Source organism: Augochlora pura, chromosome 3 (genome assembly GCF_028453695.1).
Source record: "Augochlora pura isolate Apur16 chromosome 3, APUR_v2.2.1, whole genome shotgun sequence".
Classification (NCBI taxonomy): domain Eukaryota; kingdom Metazoa; phylum Arthropoda; class Insecta; order Hymenoptera; family Halictidae; genus Augochlora; species Augochlora pura.
Window position 1 is genome coordinate 14305948 of NC_135774.1, and position 22498 is coordinate 14328445.

General features: G+C 40.5%; 1 protein-coding gene across 8 annotated transcripts in view; it reads right to left on the bottom strand.

The window, feature by feature from the left end:
- Hrb27c (Heterogeneous nuclear ribonucleoprotein at 27C) overlaps positions 1 to 22498 on the bottom strand; it is a 37839-nt gene that overhangs the window by 8129 nt on the left and 7212 nt on the right. For 5 of the 8 annotated variants that reach the window (XM_078197528.1, XM_078197535.1, XM_078197532.1 and 2 more), the window contains one exon: positions 20787 to 20942. In XM_078197528.1, coding sequence (XP_078053654.1) covers positions 20787 to 20942 — 156 coding nt within the window. Of the gene's footprint in view, positions 1 to 8814; positions 9980 to 10967; positions 11665 to 19989; positions 20150 to 20786; positions 20943 to 22498 lie in introns of those variants that run through there. The other 3 variants (XM_078197531.1, XM_078197530.1, XM_078197533.1) reach the window with 3 other exon arrangements.

A 22498-nucleotide genomic window follows, 5' to 3' on the forward strand; every position in this document is an offset into this window, starting at 1 on the left:
TTAGTTTGTTTGTTTGTTTGTTTGTTTACTTATTTGTTTGTTTAGCATTCGTTAAAAAACATCTCGTCGCGGCGCGTCCCCTATCTGTTAAATACGTTCCTACGTAACGGTTCTTAACGTCGAGTTTTTTTTTCTTTATACGCTTTAATTAATTAATTAGATAATTAATCGATACCTTAATTATTGATCCTACGAGTGTCCCTTCGCGGCCCCGGGAACCACGATCTCCTTAACATTGGTACGATCGGGCTTGGAGAAAATTCTACATAATATTGAGGTGAGTCCGTTTTCTTCGTTTAATAATAGCTTTTGCATAAATCTCTTTCTTTCTCTCTCGCTCTCTCTCTCTCACTCGCAATCTCGTTTTCTTTCTCTCTCTATCACTCTGTCGCACTGTCACTCATTCTCTCTTTCTCTCACTGGCACTCTCGTCTTTCAGCGTTTAAGGTACTCTGAGGATAATCGTTAATTTATAATACATTTGTACACAACTTATCCCTTAATCAATAATTATCTCGATTTAACTACAAACGTCGCCTGGGTTCATCGTATCTGTCATTTGCACCAACAACACGCACACCCCTTTCTCCCTCGGCACTCGCACCTCGCCCTTTTTTTCGCAGACAATCTCTCCCCACGACGACGACTAATCGCGGGGTATTTAAAAAGTCTTCGCAAACACTGGACAATGGAAAATAAGAAAACGATTCGAAACGTTCGGAAATGAATGGCTTAGCTACTATGTCACTCCATGAGGATCGACCGAATTAAACGATTCGATTTAGTGGTTTCTCCCTTTGGTAGCACTTTCGGTGTACTTTCGAGTAGTTAACGATCAGAAAGAAAACCAAACCCCGTCGGTTCCCTTGGGATCGCGTTGAATCGAATTATCTTAGAATTATGTCCTATACCCACTGAACGTTGAGTATGCCGAATCAGTTATGCCCTTATTAACCCCGCAATGACGGCACTCCGTTAAGACACCACGGACCTGTATATTTCATACATTGATACGAAAATAACGTTCTAATCTTAATAGCATTAACATTACGACATTAATTTTATAACATTAACATAACCTTATTATCTCGTATAAATATATTAATAAAAAATCGTAAGGTATTTATTACATTATTATATGGTATTTTGGGCACAACTAGGTTTTTCCTTATATGGCACCGGCGTTGAGGGGTTAATCACTAGACTGGCGGCGGGTTTTGCTACGCAATGTGAACGTGTCGCCTTGCGTTAATTACAAGATATTCCATCCCTCCCCACTAATTATCCAATTGTGGTCTCCTTAACATGTACCGTCGGAGCGTTTAAGTAATCGCACACCTATTTGTATACCGCTGAAAATATCGTTTAACAGTTATGATTAATCGTTCTAAATAAAAAACAGATACAATCGAACAATCCCTATGGAAATCTAAAGCTATCGTTGCAGCGTATTGTGCAATCCATTACTTCACTAATCTTTATAGGCAATAATATTTCCTTTGTATATACTTTTAGCTCGTTCTTTCCTACGTATTACCTTCTTCTTCTTTTTTTTTTGTACTAAAGGCTTTTCTCGCGAACAAATGAATGAGATACAGTGACAACGACGCAGAAATGAAATGGAGAGATCCAGGAACTACCCAGACGCGTAATCTATGTTTCTCACCTAATCGTAATAAATCGAACAAACTAACGCAATAATATTGTCCTTAAATTCTTGTACTATTTCCGCTGTTTTCCATTCGATCCACACTACAATTTGCTTGCCACACAAAAATTGCTCGTGCCCGCGTGCGATCAAATTTAGCCGGCTGTTAATCAAAGGTTTCCGCGAAGGAGCTAGCAAAGCGATTAAACCGAATCGGGTAGAGTTTGGTTCCATTTCGATCACACCTTTTATATTCGACCCAGCCCGTACAATCCCCCCTAGTAAAATCTATGTCGTAGTGATTAGCTTATATTTTGTTTTATTTACTTTGTTTCACCCATTAATCGAGTCGCTCTTAACCGGTTACGATCTACCCTTTAGGCGGAGGTATAACAGTGTCTCTCTCCCCTCTTCTCTCCTCCTTCTCCCGTCGTCGTTTCCCGTCATTTTCACCGAGTTAAACTAGACCGTTTTAAACGTTAGATAGCCTTTAACTATTTTATCCCTTTAATCAATAAACATGATAGTCGATAATAACCTTAATAAACGGCGTCCTTTCGCTTCTAATTAGTTGAGGCGTGTTTTCTTCCTGGGTGGCGCGCGGGCCGGACGACCCGACGCCCGAACCCGCGCCGCATTAATTGTAATAATTCTCTGGTTAAATTGTTTACTACGCTTCTTAATCTATCTACCCGTCCGTTCCCCTAATCGCTTACGTTAGCCGCAGCCGCCGCGCCTCGCCCGGTATTGCTTTTAAACCAACATCCGCTCGCATGCGCTCCCTCCGTTTCGAGTCAACAATCAACATTCGCTCTCATCAGCAACCCCCATTTTACTCTCGAACACCGATTATACTCTCACGCAACTTTCACTCTCACGCTCTCTCTCCCTTTCTCTCCCTTGCTCGCTCTTTTTGTCCGCGTTCATCCCTTTCGCACGCAACGCCTAATACTCTCCACGCACACAGTATCTGGCGAAAGCATACCAACGCCTGCTACTGTAACTTTAATCCATTGATTGTTAAATACATAAATAAAAGCAGAGAATGTATTATTTATGAATTCTTATAAAATTTAGAGTATCAATATTTTTACCACGATTCGACTGTATATAGCAGAATGACAATTCTTGCGTAATTTGCTGGGAAATATCTTCGGAGTAAAAAGGGTTTAACGATAAAAATGAGTTCCACTTAATATCAATTAATTTTTCAAAGCGATCTTATCAGCGCAGATATACTTGTGATACAAGTATTAAGATTACGAGTGTGAATTTCGAGATAAATTGGATGATTTCTGCAAAAGATGTAACACCTGTCGCGCGAGTATACTCTTGCAAATATGAATCGATTCGCTGCATAATTGACAGACGTTGTCTTCATATTTGTATCTCATTGAATTCTCAGAATAATTATCAACAATTCAGTGCAACTCGTACGGTAAAATCTCGATTATAATTCAGGCTAAACAAAGCAGCATAAATGTTTAAATAATGGAACAGTTGGTTTTTATTTAAATGCCAGATGTCATTTTTATTGATTCGTAGAACAAATCGTACGGTATAACGATCCGCTTTTGATTGGGCCGATTAAAGGTAGAAAGTATTTAAATGACAAACGATTCCGATACCGGATGACAGTGTAATCGAGGTTCTGCTGAATAATTTTATTGTTGAACAGCAGCGAACTTGATTACTTTCGGCAGTTACTGCGTCCCGTCCCCACAACTCGCCGATCGGTCGATTAATTAAACGCTAACGCGTTTCACCTTAATAAACTTAAGCTACCGCCGATAACGCTCATTCTCTCCATCTCTCACTCTCACTCTCTCTTTCACATTCTCTCTCCCGCAACCGTACTCACGAGAAATATCTGTAGATATAGTAAATTTATCCATCGTGATGAATAGCAAAGCCGTTTGCTCTCCGTTAATCCGTGACCGTTAATTAATTAATTAATTAATTAGTTAGAATAGAAAATAATAGTAACAACAACAGTAGAGTTCCTCGTTTTTTTTTTAAGTGGTACTAGTCGTAAATAGTTAGTAAATAGTTTCGATAACTCGTAGCAGTATTTTGACACTTTTCATTTATCTTTAATAGTTTTTTCCCCCTCTCGCGCTCCATGCCCCTCCCCCGAACCCCCTCCTCACGACCATCGTCCGCGTTATCATCTTTTTTATTTTCTTATTTGTTCACTTTGTCACGTTTTTTAATAACCCTAAGCCTAAAGTGGCGGCGGCCAATACCTCCAGATCGACGTGTGCCAATTGTCCGCAGGAGAAAAAAGCAGAGGCGTTTCCGAAAAACGCGATCTAAGGTACAGTGATTCAACTTGCTTTTTCTAATTCCGTTTAATTAGCGCGGGACCCTCGACGGTGTCTCGATCGTTCGCCGATCGATTGTAAGTTTGATATCCTGCGCGGAAAAGGGCCCTCTTTAATTCTTTACCGTTTCGCTCTATCTTCGTCTTTCTCTTTTTCTTTTACTCTTTGATCTCTCTTTCTCGTGTTCGATCGTTCTGTTCGATTTTTTTCTTATTTCATGTTTTCCTCAGAAGGGCAGTGGTCGTTGGACGTATTTTACTCGCGCGGAACGTACGCATAACAATTAACGTAAGCTAAGAGTACCGTTTCATTTATAAATTACGAAATTATAGCTTACCGTAGGATCGATTTATAAAACCATACGATTACTGTACAAAAATTTCACCCGTGTCGGTTTTCGCTTATCGACTGCTTCATTTTTTTACTTTTTTCGTGTCGTTTTCTTTTTTTCATGGTTTTTGTCCGCCTCTTATTTTCATCCGAGGAACAAGGTGTTTCAGTCTTATTAGGACCGTTTCAAAGGGGGACTCTCGACGCGTTCATTGGAATGAGCAAAGTGAAATTCGATTCTCAGACTTTCTCTTTTCTTTTTTTTTTTTTATCGTTTCTGTCGTTTGTCCCGACAACTCTTTTTTCTCACCCATAAAAAATTTGTCAGTCGTGGCTCGGGACAAAAGTCGCGTCGTTCAACTAATTTTAAATCAACACACGCCTTATAGCAAAAATTAAAACGTAAGAAACCTTAAACACGGACTACGATCATTGAAAATTCGTTCCAACCACCAACCGACCCTGATATATATATATATATATATATATAATATGTATAATAGATATATATATATATATATTTTTTTTATAGATCTCTCGACGAAATTCGCGCGAGACTCTATCCTCTCCTTTCTGTTTCTCTCTTTCTCTCTCGCTCTCTCTTTCTCGCTTTCGTTCTCTCTTTTGTTCTACGGTACGTAATATGATAGATGCACATCGAAACATTAAATATTACACGTTAAAGTACAAACAGTTATCTATAGTAAATATTAGGTGCATGCGCGTACGGAGGACACCGTGCGGTAACAAGGTCTTCCAAAGTCATTGATTGCAAGTTCCGGGGAGAACCGCCCATCTCTCGGAGTACAATAAAAAAAGCTCGAATAAATATTGGCCGGTCTCTATGCCCCACGGCTGTGTTATCTTTCCGTTCGCAAATTGAATTTCGAAACAATAGAACCACTAAAAATATTAACCGCGCGCGCCGGTCGACGAAACTGCAAAATTCGCTCGCTGCGTTCTTTCTGGATAGAATTTATAAATCATGATACGTAGAAAAATACCAATTGGTCGCAGACTTCGCAAATTCTTATTTAAATATCGACAATCTTGATTAAATATCAACAGTCAATTAATTTAATATAAATTCATTAAAATCTACAAAAGAACTGATTTATCTCGACGGAGTAGCTTAAAAAGTATCATCGAAAAATTAATAAATAAAATAATAAAAAATTATTAAATATAGCCAGTTATATTTTTGCCAGAAAGATCCAACGTTCAATTGTTAATTAAGACCTTCTAGGCTTGCGAAAATTCATCCTCGAATTTGAAATCATTGACGAGGAAGCACCCCGTTGACCGACGCCTCTCGAATCCTGTCCACGTGTACGTCGAGTGAGCTCGAACAGTTTACAGTTAAATGTAATTTTTTTATATATATATATATATTTATTTATATACGTCTCTAATAAGAATAAAGTGATTCCTAATTGAGTTTCTCCAAGCGGTCCGCTTGTGTACAAATCCCGAGTACTCTAGTCTCCCTTCGTTCGCGGCCTATTTAAGTGTCTATGATTAAACGGTAAACAAGTAGTGGAACGAAAGGGTAATCGTTCGTCTTGGTCGTCACATTTGCGTTTCGAGCCTCTGCCGCAAAACCCGCGAAGAAGGATCGACGAGGATCCAGACGGATCTATGGGGCGTGAAAATCGCGCGAGCGTCGCGTTCGTGGTCGCTGGTCGAAAATGCAAGGGTTGAAACTTATACGTATCAGCAGATCCCAATGGAAATCACGCCGTTCGCGGTCGTACGTCTTTAATTCGGCAATTAACCATTACGTTTAAATCCCTTAATTAATTAATATCCGTTAGTAACGACTCTAATAAGTTTTCTTATGTCTCTCCCTCTCTCTCTCTCTCTCTCTCTCTCGCTCTATCTCCCGTGCACGCTCTCCTATCTCTCCTCGGATCTGGACGTACCGTCTAATATATTTAACCAGTTAAGATTCTATACAAAGAGTAAAAGTATCGTTTTTTTTAAGGCTCGTTTATGGTTCTTTCTTATCCGAAACCCCGCTACCCCCCCGTCCGCCATATGAATCCTGCCAACTACACCCCGTGCACAATCCACGGCCTCTACGCAAAAACACAACGCGCGCGCGCGCGCCGCACCTTGTACTCTTTCCGCCCCGTATATCCCCGGTAACTCTACGTGTTTCTTTACGATTTACAATTAACTAGGTTTACTTAATTGAAAAACGTTTCTTTCGGGTCCCGAATTGCTTAGTGACTGACTTACTTAAGAGAACGGTTGTCTAAGAATACGGTGTTTCCGTCGACAGCACTTCCAATCCCGGTGTCTCTCTCAAACCCCTCTTTTCTCTCGCAACCATTTTTCTTTCGTCGCTCCGGCTAAGAGAGGATCGTGTGTCGCGCGTGTCTTTAGAAAGAATTCGAATCGCCGCGCGAGCGACCGCGCAACCTTTGTAAATCATGCTCTAAAAAAACTGCCGGATGGCGGTGATGGGAGGAGGGGGGGCAACAAGGAATTAAGGTTTCTTAATCGTTTAAAAGTCTCAGTCTGAATAACGCGTCCGTCGCGCGACCCCTCGCCCCCGAATAACACACCCGCGCGCTCGCGTTTCCAACGTGAAAATCGGACGGCCAGGAGAGGAACGGCGACCGGTCCGTCTGGAAAAAAAATGGACGTTGCGTGTCGAACCATCTCCGACCGACGGAAAAATACGTTCGATCATACTAAACGGCTTGGCTATGAGCTCCTTTTGTTTTGTCTCTGCGACTTGCGGTCGCGGTGGCCGTTGCCGCTTCCGGAAAGTTCGTGTCGGCTTTCCACCAACATTTCTTTAAGCGAGCGAGATGTCTGATCGGATTACCGTTGCCGAGGAAAAATTCGAGACGATTGATGTGATTAAACTTCCTTGACCACTCGCGTGGAAATCATATCGAATTAACACCGCTGGATTTTTAAACTGTTCTTGCTAATGATGAATCGTTTGGTTCCGGGCGTCGCTTTCTTTCATTTAGTTCGCGGAAGATAAGGTTCCTGACTAAAATGTGGAACTATAAAAACAGAAAAACTGATACTCTACTCTATTCAGCTTAAAATGATCGAATAAATTTTTTATATAAAAAATAGTGAAAAGCCTAAACGAATACAGTCTCTTCGCCGGTAGAAAACAATGCACGTTAATTACTTTGAGCCTCGGTCATTTAGAAATAAAAATCTGTATCTGCTATTTTATAATAAAAATTAATACTGAATAAATTTCTGAAGCTTGATTACAGCCAGAGAAAATAAAAATACTACTCTCGCGTGATCGATAAAATCAGCGAAGCACCTGCACCGAAACACGACATAAAGTTGGTTTTCTATTCCACCGGACTCGAACAGAAAATAAAATAAAATAAAATCCGACGCCGGTTGTTACCGCGAGCCTGTCTGTAAAATTGAGAATTCCGTAGTTTGGCAGTGCGATCACGAACCTGCCGGACGATTCAATCGAAATGGAGTTTAGTTGACCGGATGCGAACGCGTCACACGCTCTCTTTCCCTCCTAACCCCTTCCCTCTTTTTCCCCCTCTGTCCTTCTTGCTCTTCTGTGCTCTTCTGTGCTTAACTATATATTGCGTGAAAACTCGTAACGTTATCCCTTACCGGTTAAATCTTTATCGTTAAGAGGAATAACACCGTAATTAGTTTACGTAACCACGTGGATACAACGTAACGCGCGTGTCTCCCGCCGGCTTTTATAGTACACAGATTCACGACCCCGCGGGGAGAAAAAACTATAGAATGGTGGAGAGGATTGGCGGATCGATATATCGGCTAACGATGCGAAAAGGACTTATTATCACGAAAGGGCCCGAGACGTCTCTCTGTTTTAGGAACTCGAGGAACAAAGGAGAAGCAGCTGTCGCCTCGCCGATAGCCACGGTCGATTACGATTAATCGTTTTTTTTTTTTTACGATCGCGATGAGGTATATTATCATATCCGAGAAAATGCATCCTACGAACGATCCCGGTCCGTGTCGTCTCGTCGTCGCGGTTTCTGTAGTTTAAAAAACATCCCGTGAGTCGCGTGCCGTCTTCCACACCCCCGTTTTTGTTTCGTTAAAATCCTAAGTGTATCCTACGTGCTCCGAGAGTAAATCGTCTTCGAAAAATGTAACGGACCGGAGAGATTGTTACGACTTTCCCATGAACATCCGCAGCGCGAACTCTTTAACAACTCGGACTCGTCAACGACGCGGAGTTACGACTACTCTCAACTTCCGTCGAAACTGATCGCAGGCTTTGTAAACAACGTAAAACAGCGCCGTTCCGTAATGAACGCGACGATCGCGCGAGTCTATGCGGCTGCAAATGTGACGACGATCGTCCGATGTAAGCGTGTGCGTGCACAGGCGCGAACGCGCTGCTGCACCACAAGCCACCGGACACCTGATTCTTCCGGAGAAAATGCGTAACTTCTTGCGTAGGAACGCGTTCGTCGAGCCCGCTGCTCTCGAAAGTCGGACCCCGCGCGACGCGTCGCTGGATCGCAACCCTTTCGAGGCGCAGGCCACGGATCCTCTTACTTTCGCGCGTACGCGTTGAACAACGTTCAGATTTATCAAAAAGAACTACTTTGTAACTGTGTGATGATACTCTCCGCAATGGACCCACGTTAATTGGAAAATTAACCAAGAACGCCGTAATTGTAGGAAGCGGGGAGTTAGTACAATCGGTGTGTCGCGATGATTAATATACCAGACATGGGTAAAAATATTTGGAAACACACTAGAAATACTTCATATTTATTTAACGTCGTCGAGATGAGCATTTTCTTAAAACATATTGGAAAGGATTATTCGAGACGGTATTTTCCTAATAATATCATCTTAAGACGTACTTGAAATAATTATTCGAAATAGTATTGCACGTGCCTAAATTTCTAAGAATTATCTCAAATGCTATTTCTTACGATTACGATTTATGAGAGAAAATAAACCTACAGACTTACAATAAAGAAAATATTTATTTCAAATGATGTGTTTCGTATTGTAAAACATATTTATATATATACTTCGACTACTTATCGTGTAATTGTAAAATCAATTAGGTATTTCAACTGGTGTATCGTCGTTCGATACAGGACATAGATTACTATCTCGTACGGAACGTATGTAACACAGTTCGAATATATTTTTACCCAGGTCTGGTCGCTCACGGTGCGCGACAAGGGTTCGGGTTTCCTATGTTAAGTAACGTAATTTCGCAAGATGGAGTTGACCGTGTCGCCGCACGTTTTGCAAGAGAGTCGTCCGATGATTTATGAGCGGGTAGTGTGCATCGTCGTGTGTCTTTGTGTGTGCTGTCGTCGACGGACCAGCCGCTGCCGCAACGTTTTGCCCGCGAACCAAGAAACTGGAGGCTGCGGTGTAATGAGCAACGATTCGAAGAGAGCCGCGGCGATAAGTGGTAATAAATTGCGCCGATAAATCGCGTGCAACAATGGTACGGTAACAATAAAGTAGAGCACCGCAGCGGCGGTATCAACTGCAGTACAAACAAGCGGCCGGTTGTGTTGCTTGGCTGCTGGCTAAAACGTGACGTCATCGACGACCGGGACTGTACCGTAGTCGCGAACTCCTCTTCGCAGGTGCTACTCCTTGCCTCGACAGGTGATCGGAACGCCTGTGACGTCACGTCTTAGCCGGCACCCCAGCAGCACTGCAAGTGGCAGACGACAAGTGAGAAGAACAGCTCGAAACGATTTTTATGGTGTACGACGTCGATAATGGTTGGCCAATTATTTTTTTTTTTTTCGTACGGTCCATACACAATGATTACACTCTTAAAACACGCGCGTGTATACGTCTAATTAACGAACAATCGAAATTTCTATGTGTTAGGGTTCAGTCTCCAAGGAACAGCGTGACGAATCAACTAAAAGGCTAGGACTATAGCTAAGAGGTCGAAATACCATTGAGAAGTTGCATCGTTACGGTTCCCCTTTTCTATATAATAGCGCTACCGTTTCGCCGTACGGCGAAACCTAATTGATCCACCCTCGTCCGCGGTCGAATTCGTTTCCTTTCTTTCCCCGTCACCCCCCGTCCCCTTCGCGCCCCTATCCCGTTATTCTCGCGGACCCCTCGCCCCAGACTGCGCCGATCGCTGTCGATTCGCTGTCAGCCGCTGGTAACAAAGAGCCGGTCAAATTCCGAGAAATCGGCAACAGTCGAATTCAGGTCGCCATGGGGCAAAGGGTCGCTCTCTCTCTCTCTCTCCGCTGCATCCCCCGAAACACGGACCACCCCATCCCCCTCTCCTGTATCGATCCGGATTTCCCCCCCAGGGCCCGTTCTCTGCGCGAGTCCTTTTTCTCCGCGTCCCACTCTCGACAGAGAAAAAAAAGAAAACAATGGTGGTGTATGTATGGTGAAGTGTGTGTATATGTATATATATATAGATATATGTGGTGTACATATACGTATATATGTTCGACGTGAAAACGCGTGCACCGCCATTATTCGTGCACGCGCCAAATGTACAATTTCCTTTCTTCGGTATCGACTTAATTGAACGAACGAACGAATAAACAAAAAAAAAAAGAAAAATAATAACGTACGCCCCTATATCGATATATTTTCTCCTTCTGCTTCCATTGATTTTTTTGTTGTTTAAAGGTATACATTTACACGAGCAGACATACGAGTGCGTGTACATACATATATGTTGCAATGAATAATATAGATACATGATAGAATAGCATGTAAACATGTGTTTCTCTCTCAACATCTCCTATCTCTGTGTAATAATAATAATAATAATAATAGTAATAATAATAATAATAATAATAGTAATAATAATAATAATAGTAATAATAATAATAATATTAATCATAATAATAATAATCATGATCATCGTTCATTAAATCGTTACTATCAGTTAACGCGCATAATATTATAATGTGTTCATCGCGACAAAAAATTCCTCGCTCTCTCTCTCTCTCTCACGCTCTCTCTCTCTCTCGCTCTCTCTCTCTCTCTCTCTTTCTTTCAGTAAATAGTTCTGTGTATATCGCTCTGAATATCTTTCTCTTCATTACTCCTACCGTAAAATCCTCTCCCAACATGTTCTCCCTTTTCTTTAATCCTAAACCGGTAGCATATTATATTCCTCGATACACACTCTCTCTCTCTCTCTCAACTCCACAACTCTCTCTCTCTCTCTCGCTCTTTCTCTCTTTCTCTTTCTCTTATCTCGACTTGTTCCTCAAGGAACAAAACCTTTAGGAGAGCAGAGACAATGCGCTCTGGCCTGGTACACGTTTTACTGCTACTGTGCTGACAGCGGGGTGTACGACTTTGTCCGGCCCGAACCTCGAACAGTTCCTTCGAATCGTCGCCTCACTACGGATTACAAAGCCTTCAGATAGTTTAATTAGCCATCGACGACGTTCGTCTGGATCACGCTAGATCAGTTACGCGCTCTGATCCATGACCGTTGTGTGTAATATAATGTCGTCGGGGAAAGTCGGACACCCCCCTCGGTACAGAGAGTCGTATCGTTTTTTTATCTTCTGTTCTTTTGTTGTATATTTTAACGTGTTTTATTTGTTTTGTTTTATCTCGTTTTTTCTTTTTTTTATATCTTTAAATCGTTCACTATGATCACCGGGGCACTGGGAATAAGACGGACAGAAAGCGTGCGAGCGTAAAGACTCCTTAAATAGTATCCCTATATGTCACATATGTAACCCCTGATGGAAACGTTTTCGTTACACGTTTCTGACCGACCTCAGCTTTTTCTTTTCGAATCGTATATCTTATTTTCCCTCAGTATTTCTCTCTCTCTCTCTCTTTCTCACTTTTTCTCCGATCGGTCAGAGAACGAAACGAAATCTCGCTAAAGCAATTGTTATCTCTATCGTATGTCATCCAATTTTGTTGAGTTTCCCCGTTAATCTTGGTTCCACGTTTTAACTATTCGTCCCGCTATTCAGTAACTCTAATCATTTCGGCTCGGTCGGATGGGGGGCACGATCTTACCAATATAATGCTAAACGTTACAAGTATACAGGTCATGTTATTACAGTTAACAATTTTTCTCGTTTTATTATCGTTTACACAATTCGTCGACACCTTTTCTAGCTTCCCTCCCGTTACGTTTAGTTTCTTATTTTCTTCTTTAGTTTTTACCTTACGCTTCGACGCTAAAAATATTGATTAAAAAGTAGATCGATCGGATTCTATCCCTCTTTTTTTTCTTTCTCGCTCTCTCCTCTCTCTCTCTCTCTCTTTCTATCTCTCTGTCTCTCTCTCTCTCTCACGGGTTTCGTTTCTGATTGTTTTTGCGAGACAAAGCATTCCGAACTGTAGGAATTCCATTCACCGAACGCGCGCGATATATTCCCACTCGTATCACCATGGCCGTTCCCCAAACGAAATCGGATTGCAGAGAGACTCGATTTTAACACCTCTACCGTGCGAACCGATTGCTCTCGTCCTATTCCAGAGAAACCATCCCCTTTCCGTTCCCTATAGTCACCCGAAGGCTGCTCTCATGCGTCATGTCAATCCCAACCCCCTTTGTACTCGCAAACTACAGCGTAAACCGTACATTTAGAATTTTCTTTCTTATGTAAAGTTCCAGGTCGCGTCGAGGCTGCACACCACCCCTCCGCCGCCGCGACGGGACAACGCGGGGCTGTGCAACGTCGACGCGCGCCCTCGAATCCCTACAGTTTTCCCGCGCTCGGCTAATTATATTATCATCCTCCCTTATCCCGGCTAAGACAACACACGATCAACTTTGCCCGTCGCGATTAGAATTTAATTCCTTAACTGTTTCTACGTAAACGTAATTTAGAATATCCTCGGGTCGTTTATATGCGTGTGTGCGCGTGTACGTGTGTTTGCTGGTCTCTTTGCTGTATGTTGGATGCGTGACTGTATCTCGCTTTGTGTGTTTGTTCGTCAGTGTGTGTGTGTGTGCACGCGTCGTGTACGTCTCTATATGCTTCAACATATACGACACACTATATGTCTCTGATCATCGAATTTGTCGGAAATGAAGTCGACGAAGATTTGTCCTAGTTTTCTGTGAAAGAGCTGTGAAGGGCTTTTGTAGGGGTGGGTTTAATCGAACCGAACGGGACAGGAACAAAAGGAGCGTTGATTTTTGTACTTGGATGAATTATCTTTCTCTCTCTTTCGCTCTTCCTCCCTTTCGCACTATCTTTCGCTCTCTCTCATTTTATCCGTTGTTTGAAAAAAATAGAAAAAAAAGTCTGTTCCTACTTGTCCGGCGGGAATCTACGACCAACCGTTATTCCATACACGTTGGCAAAATGTTACGGTGCTTCCACCCGGTGGTTCTACAACAAACAAAAGGGAAGAAATTTCGGATGGTTGGTGAAAGGAGGATATCCATCCGATGGGAACGATATGCTTGGACGAAGCGCGCGTGTACAGGAAAATGCAGTGGGGGCCCGATTGCGAAACGTGTCGTCGTTGTTTGGAATTTTTGCGACGCGAACTAATTTACGATTACAACAGTAGGATAATTAAACACGTCGAGACGAAAAGAATATAATAAAGAAACTAGTAGAACGAACGAACAAACAAAAAAAACGAACGGCTTCTCTATCTCTCTCTCTCTCTTTCTTTCCTTGACAAACACGCACACAGTCTCTCCCTCTCTTTCTCTCTCCCTCTCTCTCGTTATAGATTACAATATGAACAGTTAAGTATTTTAAGTATAATTAGTTTAATTATTATGACCAGTCTTCAGTGAGCGGGACGACGCGATGTACGCGTTTCTACGTTGAAAAACAGACGTGCAACGCCCCCGGAATTATAATTACGTTTATCGTTTTATCCGTCGCTCTCGCGGTTAAAATTATTGGAACAGACGCCTAGACGTGCGAACCTAACCGTTATACGCGCGCGCGCGCGCAATTCTTGTACGATTCATACGTTATAGAGAAAATAATTAAAAAAACAAAAAAAAATAGAGAAACAAAGAAACGAATAAAGAACGGTACTCGAATGAGATGCTACTATCTTAGTTAAATTAAACGTAGATTACATAATCGTCGTGGAATCGGTTCGACGCACAAAAAAATAGAAAAACAAGAAAAAAAGAACGAGGAAACGACGAAAAGAAAGGCGGTTTAGGAAAATCGGATAAATTGTTAATCACGATAATGATCTATTCGATAGGGGTAAAAAATGCACGAAGAAAACATCGGGGATACGGTGTCGTAACGAATTCGATCCTACCACTGTTTGTCCTCTGTTTTGTGTTTGTATATCTGTGTAGAAAGAAGGGTAATCACTAACGCATGTAAAAAGTGTAAAAAGTTTATCGCTATCCCGTACAGTCGATACGTTAATCAACCTTATACTTGTTTTTATGTTTTGTTTAATTTTTCTGGATCACACACTCTCTCTCTATTTATCTTTCTCTCTCTCTCTCTCATTCTCTCTCTCTCTTTCGCTCTCCACCGTTGCAGTGTCTTACAGAGTAAATATAAAACGAAAAAGTAAATCTACGAGCTGTCTGCGGTTTTCGAGACTTAAATCTTAAAATGTACAATTATAGTGAGTCAGTCCTATATATCGATTCGAGAATAAATTATTATTTTAAAGGATCCCGGCCCGGGACAAGCCAGAACGTTGTAAAGGGTTGTCCTCGCCTAATCGCCGAGCCACCGGTGTGTTTGACGTGTGTGTTTGGGGGCGTGTCATTTCTCCGCGATAAAACGAAGAGAAAATCGAACGACAATCGACCTAAAAAGTACAATAAATACAACGCGACTCCTCGGGAACCGGTTCGCGATCAAACAGTTTTTCGCGAGAACGTAAAAAAAGAAAAGAAAAGAAGAGACGTGTACCACGAAAAAAGAAATGGGGGAAGGGTTCGAGGGGGGTAAAAAAATAATGAACGCGTCGTGTAGTGATTGGGGAACAGAAGAAGGTGAGGGAAAAGAGGAAACAAAGACATTAACAACCCTGAGAGCAAGTCAACGATTCGCGGGAGAATAGCCGCGAATCAGGCGACAGGTAGTAACAACGGTTAGAATCAAAAAGATTATCAATCTCCCTATTTGCCTACGTATTTACCTTTAATTAGATCAGTTATCTCTGTATTGAAAAATACTAATAATATTGCGTTAAATATAAATATATTATCTGTTACAATTAGTTTAAATCGTCAATTATTTCTCGAATAGTCCCGCGCTAGTTTCCCGCTTTACCGTTACCCATCTTGTGTTGTCCTTGTTTTTTTTTTCGTATCGTTATTCAGTGTTTTTTTTTTCATTGTTTAGTTTCCTTTTTTTTGTCAATGTCAAATCCCATTGCCTACCCTCTCTCTCTCTCTCTCTCGCTCGTTATCCTCGATACAATATACTTCCGAACCGTACCCTAAAATATACGTATATACACAGTGCGGCAAGGCAGCCATAAACATCGAAGTTTTGTATCTTTCCTTTGCATTATCTTTCTCTTTACATCTCTCTCTTTCTCTCGACCAGTCGATCTTACGTTCCACGCCTAGAGTTAATTTAAAATCATCCCTCCGAGACTCGTTAATTATAATACAAAATTAATTTACCTCGCTTACAGATTTCAACAAACGTATTAATTATTTATCGTTAAACGCGCGATCTATAAATGAACAGAAGTGTTACTCTCGATTATACATTTGATCACCTCCCGCCGACGCTCTACCCAATAGACTTAAGAACGTGTTAAATTTATCCGTACGCTTTAACTTTATTTAAAAATCGACAATATAGTAGGTAAGAAATACAATTAGTTATTTAGTTAATAATTACAATCATAATCGATATTACTAGTGGTTCTTGTTTACGTTCGTTCATTATATTACTTTACAAAATAAGTTCTGAAAAAACAGCCGTAGAGATTAAAACTTTTCTCTATTTTAATTGTTTACGATCTCTCTCTCTCTCTCTCGCTCTCTTTCTCACTCTCTCTCTCTCTCTCTCTCGCTCTCCTTTTCTATCGTTATATATCGCCTCTTGAGACAGTTATTTAAACAACGTATCATTTAGAACAACCACAAAGTCACCGTAAAATCTGGTTAGTCTATATAGCATCTTATTAAGTTCACTAGTTTTAATCGAACGATACAACTTGTGGCCTGTGTAAATCAGCTGTTCCTCGTCTCTACTTCGTCGTTTATTTGAAAGTGCCCTGTGTCCTCTGTACGCATGCGATAACGTGTATATTATATGTATATATGTCTTTATGCATGTATGTTTGTTTGTATGTATGTATGTTTGTATGTATGTATGTATGTATTTATGTATGTATCCGTTTGTTATTGTTTACCCGTGCCCGTCGTGTTTAGATTACCGTTAACGATTAGCATAGAAAAAATGATTCTCGAACTTGTGTTTGATTGAGCTCCCTTAACTCGTGTCTCTCTCTCTCTCCTTGGCGTTCTAGGTTACAGTTTAGTCGTGTGTGAACAGCGTGCTTGATTTATTGCGTTGATCCCAAAAGGTATTCCACGGGTCGCGGCGTTTTACTACCGATGTATGTATTCTCTCCGGGCACGACGACGATGCTCGAGAGTTTGTTCACCGCGACGGTTAACGAGGAAAACCTCGACGAGGAATGTTTTCTATATACCGAATCGAGAAACGCGAAATGGTGAGTCGATGAATTAGTATATACAAAGTACAGTGGTGGTGTAACGTATGTTTGTGTGTCTGTGTGTGTGTTTGCGTGTATATGTTCTGCTTGTAGAATCGATTGGACAGCGATGATCAAATGGCGATGTTCTCTGCTTCCGACGTAAAAGTATCGTCTCTTGTACGTCGATCTTTGTTTTCGCGGGAAGTTGTCTAAATTGGAAAAGACGGAGGAAAAGGAAAATGAGGAGGGGGTGGGGGGTGTATGTATAACGCAAGGAGCGGATAATGAACGTGACACGATCCTGCGATACGATAAAATGGGGGAAGAACAAGAGGACGAAGAAAAGAAATAATATCGAAATGAAAAAGAAAAGAAAAAGGAAAATAAACGCAGAAGGAAACATCGTCGCTACGAGGAGACACACTAATCGTATTGAGATCATAACGAGGAAGCTTACACAAATTGCTGTGGTTCCGTTTATTATTTGTTAACCCTACTAATTACCTTGTGACCTTTGTAAAAAATTTAAAAATTACATTAGAGCGTAATACTTGCGATTCCTTATTGACAAAAGTAAGACACAACGCGACCCGCTCAGCAATAAACGTGAGCATATTTCTATTTGAGAGCATTCGTTCCGAAATAGTTTCTTGTTTAGAACTATGGTAAATCCTACAGAGTAAATACAATTAAGTCATATATTTAATCAGGTAGACTTTTCAGATCGACGCCCCCCGCCGAGGAAAAGCGCACACAAATGTTTACACAAATAATTTACCCCTCCCTCCATCCATAGATACAGTGATCTCTCATCTCATATTTCATCTGTTTCTCTAATCATCTAAAATTTAAAAAACACTTATTAAGCATCATCGTACAATATTCATAATTATCGTAGACGGTAATAGTAGTGTGTAATTATCCTTCGTACATGTACGTATACGTGTTTATTCATTTATGTTTGAATGTGAGTATGTGTATGTGTGTGTCCGTGGTGTGTACGGGGTGATTCGTTTTAATTAGTTAGTTAGTGCAATCGTAGTGGTTGCAGTAGGAGAGCAGTCGCAACAGTAAATATAGTGGTAAATAGCTGTAAATAGTTTTTCTTTTTCCATTTCGTTTTATAATGGTAATAGTATAATAGTAATAATTATATCGTAGAAGTAATTAATAATAGTAACAATAATTGTAGCCTTAAACATGCCTAATAATTAACTATTATAAATCCGAGGTAAAAAATAAACTAGTTTTCACATTATTTGATGCGATACAAGCCGTACAGAAACCCGTCTGACGGTTGTGAAAGTTCTTATGATACAATTCGTTTACGTACTTTTCTTTTCCTTTGTTAAAAAATAAAGAACAAAAAAAATATTCATCACTATTATAGTTACACATCAGTTGTACGTTCAACGATCTCGCGTCCTGGTTTCCCTTCCGTAATTATCTACCACGAACCGGAAGCGGAAAAGGACCGGATCGATGAACTCGAGTCAAAAAGCGACACAGACTATAAACACGAAGAAAAAAAAAAGAAATACAGAAAAAGAGATGGGGGGAAAATAGATAATGAACGTCTAAAAAAAAAGACAAAACTACTACATTGATATGACGTGAGAAAGAAAAAGAGAATGATTGAAATGAAGATGCTTAAGAAAAACTGCACCCTGCTGTCAAAGAGTCAATATAAGATTATACATACATCATATTAAAAAAGATCTATTCTTTCATAATTTACACTATCTATGTAAGTTTAGGTATAATAATTCAGCCTGGGTGTCTGTGTGTCTCTCAGCAGTGAACACTTCTTACTTTGAAATTGTCTCGTTTAATTAATTAACTCGTTTACATGCGCTCTCTCGTTTCCTTTCGTCGTTACTTTTCGTTTCCCTTTTGCTTTGTGTTTCGTTTGTTTAAATTCAGTCGGATCCATTCGTCGGTGCTAACCAGTATAATAACTATGTTTTTTGTTGTGTTAATAAATTACGAGATCGTGGAGGGACGGGTGTCTCGAATGCTCGACGGCCATAATTCGCTGGCCGGTCTACCACCGGAGACCATTAATAATTAATAGAGTTTCCATGTTTTAATCGTTATTATTCTTAGTCTCGAATTACCGAAGAGTGTTCACTAACTGTTGATTATCGTTAAAAAGAGGTGAACGAGCATCGAATAAATTTGTGCCGTTCGCTACGAGGCGACTCTCTCAAAGAAATCTTAAGATACCGCGTTCACCCCCGTTGTATAAATGCTGTTAAGTAATTAATGATTCCCAGCATTCAGTATTTTGTTCTTTACACTCGCTGCTTACTGCATCCATGTTCGGTTACTTATTCGTTTTCTTTCATGATCATTGTTATCAGCATCATCCGTAATCATCGGCATTACCATCGGTTAAATAGTTTCGCTTAATTTCAACTGTCGATTCTAGTTTACTCTTAAAATATTTCTACAATGTTCCGCTTCCTACCCTCTATCCCAGTGCCATACAGAAAAGAAAAAAAAATGGAGTTCGCTTGCACCATGGGTGTGTTTGTTTTTCTTTTTCTCTTTTCCTTTTTTTTTTATTTTTAAATCGTCGATCGTCGTCTATATTCTGTCATCATGTTAATATGATTTTGTTCTGCTTTTTTGAGTTTATGTATATATATATATATTTATTTTGTATTTTTTACCTCTTCCTCGAACGAGCACGATAAACTGTTTATTTTTTATTTAATTGTGTGTGTTTCCATTTCGTTTCGAAACCCGACAAGATCATGGGCCGTTCTCGCGAGCGATCAATGAAATCAATGCGTCGACAACCGAAGGTGAACCTAACCACCACCCACTCCTTCTCCCGCGACTTTTCCGATCTTTTTTTTTTGTTTACAAAACATTGGGCAGATGTGCCGTTTTTTGCCTTTTTCTTTTTTTCCTTTCTTTTTTTTGCCGGACACTCTCTCTTTCTCGCGCTATCTCTCTCTCGCTCTCTCTCACTAGCTCTCTTTCTCTCTCTATCTCTCAACCCTCAAGCTCAACGGTTCCAATCATCCCGAGAAAAAAGATATGTTAGAAACAATTCGTGTCGGATCAACTGCGAATACGACCGCTCGCGAACGACATGCTGTCTCGGCTGGGACATTCTTTGCGAGTGAGAACGGATCCTGTCGATGCGAACACTATCGTCACCCAGCGACCGAAGGGCAAAATTCAATGGAACATACTTTTTAATTCCAACGTGATCCTGCAACGAATACCAAAGTGTATATTAAAACAAAACAGCAGTACACAACACCCTCTTGGAACGCTAGATTTCTTTCATTTTAGAATGCCAAACTCGATTACTTAATTTCATTCATTAAATGTCAAGGAACACTATCTAACTATCTAATCTGACTGTATCTCTGCCTATCTATCTATCTATCTATTCTATACTTGAATTAGCGTTCTTTCTTTGTTATTTTATCGTGCGAGAACAGTTACAAAGAATGTCCCAGACCCCGAGTCCGCAGAATCACGATCAATTTGTAGACGTTGTATTATCATCTTTTTCTTTCAGTATTTTTTTTTGTCTGTTTTCCTTGAATATATATATATACATATACATATACATATATATATGTACATATATATACATACATATACGTATATATGTACATATATATACATACATATATACATATATATCTTTGTTTATATATATATACTTTTTTTATATATATGTATATATACATATATCATGTAATAAGAAATAACCCACGAGCAAGGCCAAGCCATTCAGCGCATCTCTCCGTCACGGGTCAATTAAAATGGTCATGAGGTTTGCCACTCTTTGAAATCAAAGCCTTGCTGGGGTTTAGGGGCGCTGGCGGCATACCCACCTTGGTTGCTTTCTCCTCCCTGATATGAACGCTGTGGATAACTGGTGTCAGCGTAATTACCGTATGCGGAGTACCCAGTGTAGTCCGGTGTCTTGGCTGAACTGCTACTGGACCCAGGTGCACCTGAGCCGGTGGTCTGTCGCGAGTACATGTCACCTGGAACATTGATTTTTCAAGTTGGAGTTATCGAACCGCCACCACTTACCGCGCCTCATTTATTCAGAGAAGCGAGGAAAACTGTACGCGGCCGTCGTAGATACATTTTCAATCCGCCAATTAATAATTAACAACCGGTCGCGCCTAGATTAACAACCATCGCAATAATTCGACGTACGATATTCTACATCTAATAATAATCACATAATGAGTCCGACGATTCTAATGAGACTAAAAATTTGCAAAATTTTTGTTGGTACTGAAACTTTAAATTATTAAAGTCTATTTAGCTCCTCTATTCTTTAGGATATTGTAGCGAACGATGTTCGAGTTTATAAAACCCCTTGATCAAGAAACTAAATTGCACGGGCAATGGAAAATGTATCTCCGACATCAGTCGTTCGTTGAATATGTTAGTGTCTCTTTGGAGATAGCGTAGTTGTACTTGTATAAAATGCCGAGACCAGTATGTGAGACCCGAACACGTTCGAGGCGTGTTCAGCTTTCGCTCTTCGTCCGATATTTAATGAAATGGACACTGACAAAGCCGACGGCGTAATTTTGTAAAGGAGATCCAGGAAAGCGAGTATAATCGAGCAGAGAAAGTCGAGTGTGTATATACTGATCTCGGGATTCTACGCGACCAAATCGATGTCTATTGTTGCTATCAGAAGAACATGTTTTCACAGAGATAAATCAATCGCTGGGAATAGTTGCAATTCGGCGAATGAAAATAGACATGGATTCGAGACGCCAGAACTCTGCTGGTAGGCAGTACAGGAAATGAAAGGAGCGAGAGTAGGATTGTTCCATCATACTTTACTTGCGAATCATTGCTAATCATTGAAAAAAAAAGACGAAAAAAAAACGTAAATACAATCAGAAATTTAGATATTCGTCCGTATCGAGCAACGAAATGAAAATGAATCTAATTAACTAGTTACCAAATACCTACTCTATGACTAATTAGGCGCCAATGTAATCGACTATTTGTGTTACTCTAGGAGGTACTATTTCAGAAAACAAAAAAATAATATATAACCAACGTAAGTAGAAAGAAAATACTTGTATTGGTTCACGTGGGTCAAAGTAACAGTAAAGATAGTTGAAACAAGTTACCGTGAACTAAAAAACAGAGTGAAATGATGAATGAGGAGAGTGCGATACATTGGATGATCCACTACTGTTGCCGGCTAACAATCAGAAGCGTAAAAAAGAGCTATGAACAAGCGTGGCTCTCTAAGATTATATAGTTCACTACATACTCTAATCGCAATCGTGTCTTTCTAGTTGACGGTCTCACTTTAATTTCCAGTACGTCCTCGTGTGGTTCGTACGGTCACGCATGCTCTCGGCCCAAAAAGCGAACCAACAAATTCACAAACAAATTGGAGGAAGAGGGACGTCTGGGATCGAGGGATGTCTTCGCGTGGGATCGAACGTACATTTGTTTAAAAGAAAAGAAAGCAAAACAAATAAATCTGAGTTAATCCGACTTGTCGAAATGTTTTATCCCGACTCCGAGTGCATACAAAGCTCCTGCATTTCCGTAAACC